Source organism: Dermacentor albipictus, chromosome 7 (assembly GCF_038994185.2).
Source record: "Dermacentor albipictus isolate Rhodes 1998 colony chromosome 7, USDA_Dalb.pri_finalv2, whole genome shotgun sequence".
In the NCBI taxonomy this organism is placed as follows: Eukaryota; Metazoa; Arthropoda; class Arachnida; order Ixodida; family Ixodidae; genus Dermacentor; species Dermacentor albipictus.
The window spans coordinates 15,241,415-15,248,458 of record NC_091827.1 but is presented as its reverse complement, the minus strand read 5'-3'; the positions used below and the strand labels follow the sequence as shown (position 1 = coordinate 15,248,458).

The window sequence follows — 7,044 nt, the reverse complement described above, 5'->3', positions numbered from 1 at the left end:
ATCTCTCCGCATGGTGTAACCGTGCGGGGAAGCATTTCTCGGTAGCAGGCCCATGGAGAAAGGCATTGTTAGGCCTGTCCTCATCTCCCAATTCCCCCACTCCATATCCTAAATAAGCCTATGAGCCATTAATGACATCACTGCCGCGCAGTCGCAAGCACTACTGCCGAATTTGCAGTACTTTACTGCAGCGACCTGTCGACTACTGCACGACATTTTCGCAGGAACCGCGATCTCATTCGACGCTTCGAATAGTAATGGGGTATTATACGGTTGTCACACGGCGGACTTTAGATCGCGATTGGCCCCTTCGTAGTCGCTGCGACCGACTGTTAATTACCAGAAGCGAGATGGATAGATAATCTACGGCACCGCAGCGAATCTTGGGGAAAATGCACTTGCCTATCGCCAAGTGTTGCGCAATTTAATCGCAACCAGTTTTTACCACTTTTTTCGTCCACTCCTGCTTTTTTTTTTGTTAGTCCGAAAAAGAGCAACTCTTCGGTTAAGTTGCCCCCTACCCCAACGAAACTTTCTGGCCTCCAGTGCGAAAGTGGCATATAAAGCACCAGCGTTTTAGTATCGCCCGAATCGCATTGCTTGTCCGATGCTTTGTGGTCTTCCACGCGAAACTGCATTTCTCAAGAAAATGCCCGCCCGATTGCAGCCTTCAGTGTCGGATGGCACACGGCGCGCCAGAGCTTCGAAAATTTAAAATCCAGCACCAGACTACGCGCGTTCCCCCCAGTCTCCTCTGGACCTACCAGTTAGCTCACTCACTGCAGCATTTGCCCACCATCCTACCTGAATTTCCCTCGGTGCAGGGTTGGATAGCGCATCGAATTTTCAGTCCGATGTCCCAGGCTCGCACGGCTCCGCATTGCAGTACTATTCGGCCTTGCATCGCGATGCTCCAGAGCCCACAACTTGCTTACTGCAGCTTGGGCTCCAGCACGCTACGCAGTCTTGCGTATTAGTGTGGCGACTGGGGGATTTGGCAGGAAGAGCTATTTCAGTATTTTACCATGACGATGCCAGTCTTCGCAAGTCGTACTTAATCCCCAGGAGAGTATTCAGCCAGACACACATGCAGAGTACCTTCAAAAACCTTTTATTCACAAACATTCGCTTCGAAGACCGAAAACTTACTCTTCAGCAAAGCAACCATCCACTTCTGCACGCATTAACAGTATTCCTGTCACTTATCCCTGCACTACTGTATTCACCTTTGCCACTGCACCTCCTTTGAAGTTGCCAATCGCCAACATTCCTTTAACTCTCGGCGGTAGGCTCCACATTAACTAGCTGATGTTTTGACGTGCATTGCAATGCCAGCACACGGGCATTTTCTGTATTCTTAGCTGATAGAACTGCAGCTGCCGGGAATCGTGTAGAGCTTGGCAGCAGAACGCCATAGCCGTTGAGCCACCGCACCGAACAATCCTGGAACAGGAGGTGGGGTTGGGCCAAGAGAGGGCCTTGCAAAAACTTACCAAAACACCCAGTGGTGGCAGTAGTGTGTGTGTGTAGGAGACACCTTTAAGGCAGGCTGCAAAAAGGTGGGAGGGGAACATTCTGTGAGTGGCCGGGGCACTACCCGAAGCAACCGACAGCGTACAAATGCCTCAAGAGCGGCGTACGGAGTTCGGCGGGTCTGTCACACGAGCGCACTCAGCAGCAGTAACTCTCGAGACGGGGTGCCTGTTGGCGACCATGGACATTTATTGAGAGAAGAGACGACTCTTTAGTAAAACTGGCCCGCTCCCCTCGGGCAGCGACTGCATTCGGACGAGACATGAGGTGGTGGTGGAGGTGGTGTACACAACAAACAAAAATAATGGAACAGAGTGAGACGCTGGCGACGGTGTGTGGCCAGGTTAAGTATGGGTGACGTGAGGAGGCGGAGGGCTCAGGTGCCCCGGTACACGCAGGCGGTCCAGCGGTCGGGCTTCGCAAAGGGTCGGGCGGTCATCGCGGCGAGGGGGCGCTAGCCGCCGCACGCTACCTCCGACCGAGCGCTAGCGTAACCGTCCCACGGGTCGTCGCTGCGGGGGAGGAGGCAAAGGCGACAAGTCACGCGCTGCGCAAGCGAAGTCACGCGCCACTGCGGCTAGTCGACGCGACACAGCATGCGCGCAGCATACTATACGCGCCTGCCAAACCGCCACAGTGCAGCGGGCACTTCACTCACCTGTTTGGGGGAGACCAGTGGCGCCTAGTAGCCACCATAGGAGTAGCCGCCCATGCGGTCGGATGACCCATAGCCGGCACCCCAACTGTACCTGTAAAAGAGCGAGACTTGTAGGCCACGGTAACTGAGGAACATTGCACTACAGGCATTACAAAAACTGCGCATGCAAGCCAAAGCAACACCTGTCCCTTTAAATATTCCTGATGCGCATTAACACCTAGCAAACTGGGGCTACACACTCAGCTGGAGGGTATTCTGTAAGAGTCCACCCAGTGAACCGTCCATTTCGGCTGCTGCTGATTGGCTAGGGCCGCTCGTCTCCTCTCATACAGGTGCATCCAATCAGCAGCGCCCAAAATGGACAGTCCACTAGGGGGACCTTTACAGAATACCCCCGGGCTACAATTTCGAAGCACATTAGAGTTGCTAGTTCCATCGTATGAAACCAGCAGCAAAAGGGCCAAATGAGTACACCGCCTCAGCTGTAATTTAGATAAGCAAGCCTCCAGAGTTGCTTTAAAGTAATGCCTCGGTTAAGCCTCCCACTATTTTTTACAAAGGCACTGCCTGCCTCAAGACAGGCTAAACGACAGTGCCCGCTGACCCTGAGGCAGGGGGAGGCGACCGGCGGCTGTAGAGGGCATAGTCTGGAGCCGGCCTCCGCTCGTACATGTCAGGTCCCATGGAGGGGGGTCCCGGGGGTGGGCGTCGTGGTGCGTAGGGGTCGTCCCGGCGCTCGTACGGGGCTGGGTAGGGACGTGGCCTGTCTACCATGGCCCTGTATGGGGCCCGGTCATAGAAGTCACCGCCCCGGCGGTAGTCAGCATAACCACCTGGTCCGCCGTTGTAGTAGCCTCCAGAAGGCCTTCCGTCATAGCCATTCCTCTGCATGCCCTGGCCGTAGGGTGGTCGACTGAAAACCATAAAGGGCAAGCTTTAAGTCTCCTTGCAAGAGCTATGAAAAGTACTGATGAACACAAAATAGCTTGCATACTTACTGCATAAACAATGTGCTAGGAAGGAAATTGGTGCTGTATAGTTTGTTAGCGGTAACCACATTCAAGCTGCAAAGCAGGCTATATAATGCTGCAGTGCTAGCATATATTTGAAGTACAGTTCTAGACAAGTACACTTACAGGCACTCGGTGTAGCCCGGGTCGAAGTATGCATACGTGCTACAGGTAAGAAGCAGCATATGCAATTAATTGCACTCGTCATAATTTATATAAAAGTTTTCTAAGCACTCTCACAGTACAAGATAATGTACTGCAAGCTGTGTGAATGACGGCATTTCATTTGAAGACTATACTGGCACAGTACCTAGCACAGAAACAATATAAAGCAAAGTTGCCGACGCGAGTGGTCAACGCAAATGCCTGCAGCCATCTTTCCTTCCCCTGCTGGGGAAGCTAGTGTTATTTTTACATATCAGCACAGAATTCAGAAAAACCAGTGCTGCTCACCTTGGTCCTCCCTTGGCTCTGCCAGGTGCTCCAGGCTCTTGGTGAAACTTGCTTGTGGAACGCTGGGAGAAAATTTTTTTTGGCATGAAGTCCCGAGAACAGAAAAGACGAAGGCTTTTTTTTGACAAAGTGCACAGCTGTGGGATCTCTAAAAATTGTGTAAGCCTATAAGATGGGTTACGTTACTTGTTTAGAGACCACCATTATATAGCCACAAATTGAAGGATGGCTGCCTCAAATCAGCAGCCATCCGCAGGATGCGGCACACATACCAGGAATTATAAGTGTCCTTGGATATAAACAAACGCAACCCCCCTTGCTTGGCAGTTGTCTTTTTGGGTTCAAAAATGAAAAACCATGTGCACACGCACATCAGCAGCAAGCCTGCCAACTTGCAAAATACTATAGCAGTCAAGGTTGAAGAATGGGCTGGGGGTTCGATTATGCAACATTTAAATAGTACTTAAAGAATGATTACATGTAATGTTTAGTTTTAGAGGCTTTGTTCTGTAGGCACTGTGCTTGATAGTCACAGCAACAATCAGCACTACAAATCTTCAGGTGTATATTCCTGAGATATTCACTATGGCATCCCTAATTTTCAGTGCAGCTATACATTGGCTATATATTGCCGTTTCTACTGCTTGCGTAGGTTAATCTTACTGGATTAGTATTTCTATTCTTTATGAACATTATTGGCCTATGGTTGGCACAAATGAAAAATAGCAAATACATGGATGTCAATAAAGCAACTTAAGCAAGCTAAAGATCTGGCAGGTTAAGTATAAAAAAAAAAAGAACTAGTAAGCAATAGCCAGGCTAATGGGCCAGGACCGCATGAAGCAAACAGTAAGGGTCCATGCGATTGTTAGGCAGCTACATTACATTGCCAACAGTTCCAGCTGCAGACCACCAGGAAGAGTGCCACCCGCCAAAACATGGGGGAAATGGTTTACAGTTCTGAATTGTACAGGTGAAACCCAACTGCTTGCAGTAAGCGTGCTACATCGAATAGCTTCTCAAGAGCTACCACTCACCTCAACAGACAGTGTGGAACCCATGAAATTGTAGTTGTTCAAATTTTTGAGAGCTTCTTCGGCCTGCTCCTCTGTGGCCATGTGCTGCGAGAATGCACCGAAAATGCACAGGGTAACCTCAGTGTGTTGCACAATGTTGCCCATGCATCAATGGCTCGGAGACGAGTGCCAAAAGTCGAGTACATGCAAGTACACTCACCACAAAGCCATACTTATTGATGACATCGCACTCAGTCACTGTTCCATACTTGGCGAAGAGCTCTGAAAGTTCCTCTGTGCGAAGGCCGTCTGGCAGGTGGCCTACAAAAAGCTTTGTCCTCTGCAAAGAAAAAGGGGACGCCACTTAGCAACACTGCAGACGACACACACTTCACCTGCACACACTGCAATGAGGCAAGTAATAAAAGCAAAAATAGGACATTACTTCGGAAGTCTGCCCGTAACGTGGACACTTAGAATTTAAGAAGCACTACAATGGAATGCAAAAGATACTTAATTTAAGTACTTCAAGTTATCCAAGTATTCAATGTCTGACACTCATTACCATGGACTGTTCTGTAGAGATGCTATAAACTTGCGATTTGCTCTTCGCAGCAACATCTCTGGCACAGACAAGGAGAAATGTTTATGAAGTTAAAACGAAAAAGAAGCACGAGAGATTGGGCATTTTACCATAAAATTGCAAAAGTAGGCAGGTGTGCAAATGTAAAACACCTGCTTTTCCTCATTTTAGGAATAAACAAGTGTGCTTGCTGAACTCGCAAGGCACAAGTTCGAGACTAGGTTAACAAAAATGCCTTGGCGGTGAGAACATGCCACACAACCACATGAACTGTGCAAGGCCCGCTGATGGAGTCGCTGGTGCACTGCTCACTCGGGTATGGAATACGAGGCACACTGCACGGTTATTCAAATTGTGCAGGTGGCTGGTAACTTATGCGAGTTCTGCGTACCGCCTGACATATCGAGTTCTTCCCCGTTCGCGCATGCGCTGTGCCGACACTACACATGCGCCTCGGAAGCACGAAAAGAGGGGGAAGCAGCTTGGCACGTGCTCGCAGATACCGCTAAATTATGTACCCGCCTGCTAGAAAACTCTGCGTTTTTAAATTTAACCGTTGGGATGACGAATCAAGTGCTACTTTTCAAACTGGTACTCCGAAATCCGGGTTGTGTTGCTAACAGGCACAATTTACGCGAATTTCGGCAGTTCTAAACCAAACCTGATCGAAAATTTGGCAACAAATACAACCATAGCACAATAAGCACAATAGCACAATAAGCGTGGATCACTACTAATGCTGAGCTGTTCGAAAGATACCTCGGCTATTAGTGCTCTAGTTTGATAAAACTACGTCCGACTGTTTGGCAATGCTGCTAGTACAACGAACGTGTCGTGCTAAGTCCACGCAAGGTCATCACTGGCCAATGAATGTCCACACGATATCTTGGCAAAGGGAGACAAGGGCAGCGTCCAGCGCATGAAGTCGCGCCTAGGCGCGCGAAGCCAAGGAAAACACACGGAGTGCCAAACTGAAGTGTACGGCGCACTCGGAAATAGCGGCAGCACACCAGTCCAACTACTCCAAACGGACTTGGGGTGAACCGAACTGGTTCAGGGCTAGCGCAACTAACACAAAGGAGAACAAAAATGCCTGATCAAGGCACTCACCGGCGCCATGCTGGACGAACCGCTGAAGGGCGGCAAAACCTGCGGAACAAAGTAGAGTTGATGAAATATGCACTGATGCCACGGGCTGCCGCACACAGCAAGGCGATGTGCCTAGGTGAAGACAGCAGTAGCACTAAATTTGAGCGAGCGTGAGGAGCACGCCGGGAGTAACAAGGCTTAGCAACCGCGCAAGCGCCACGCCGGCTTGAAGCCAACGGTAGCACAGAAGTGGTGCCGAACGATAACGCGCGGTCCGCAACAGCGTGGGCCGCGCACAGACTTCAACAAAAAGAAAAGTTAAAATCACTATTTTCTTCCTCTTCCGTCAGTCACCCGGCGTCAGCACACCTCGCTTAGGCTTAGCAACAATGGATTGCGTCAAAGCTAAGTTCGCCGGTGCAGAATACGTGCGTTTACTAAATGTCCTGCCGCTTAACACTACGATCCTTCGCATAGTAAGAGTCAGTAGGTTTGAAAGACCATTACTCACCTGCTCAAAGCAAGGTTCTAGTCAATGGCAAAATCAACGGCACGAGCCTCGCAACGACGCAACAACCACCAACGGGCTTGGCGCGAAAAATGGCGTTGTTTTCCGGGCTACCTTCCTAACTAAAAAATGTTCTATCCCACAATGCACTCTGTCCGTGGAACTTTTCTAGGTAGAGCAGTGGAGTGACGATG

At 49.8% G+C, this 7,044-nt stretch overlaps 1 protein-coding gene across 3 annotated transcripts; it reads right to left on the bottom strand.

Annotated features, from left to right (window-relative positions):
* Nucleotides 1-1,698: 1,698 nt before the first annotated feature.
* LOC135914382 (RNA-binding protein lark-like) lies at nucleotides 1,699-7,007 on the bottom strand. 3 transcript variants are annotated; one of them, XM_065447197.2, is made up of 8 exons: nucleotides 6,854-7,007; nucleotides 6,364-6,402; nucleotides 4,891-5,010; nucleotides 4,692-4,775; nucleotides 3,655-3,716; nucleotides 2,862-3,104; nucleotides 2,192-2,282; nucleotides 1,699-2,045 (listed from the first exon to the last, which is right to left on the bottom strand). In XM_065447197.2, the coding sequence occupies exons 2-7, from the start codon at nucleotides 6,370-6,372 to the stop codon at nucleotides 2,216-2,218; spliced, it is 585 nt and encodes a 194-aa protein (XP_065303269.1). In that variant the 5' UTR covers nucleotides 6,373-6,402; nucleotides 6,854-7,007; the 3' UTR covers nucleotides 1,699-2,045; nucleotides 2,192-2,215. The 3 variants fall into 3 exon arrangements, with proteins under 3 accessions (XP_065303269.1, XP_065303268.1, XP_070377794.1); XM_065447196.2 differs by having other exon boundaries at nucleotides 2,796-3,104; nucleotides 6,854-7,006; XM_070521693.1 differs by lacking the exon at nucleotides 6,854-7,007 and adding an exon at nucleotides 6,671-6,692 and having other exon boundaries at nucleotides 2,796-3,104.
* Nucleotides 7,008-7,044: the final 37 nt, after the last annotated feature.

Coding starts and splice junctions, on each gene's coding strand:
- LOC135914382 (XM_065447196.2), bottom strand. Junction 4,776..4,890: donor TCAATAAGTATGGCTTTGTG/GTGAGTGTACTT, acceptor GCATTCTCGCAG/CACATGGCCACAGAGGAGCA. Junction 3,717..4,691: donor GTTCCACACTGTCTGTTGAG/GTGAGTGGTAGC, acceptor ATTTTCTCCCAG/CGTTCCACAAGCAAGTTTCA.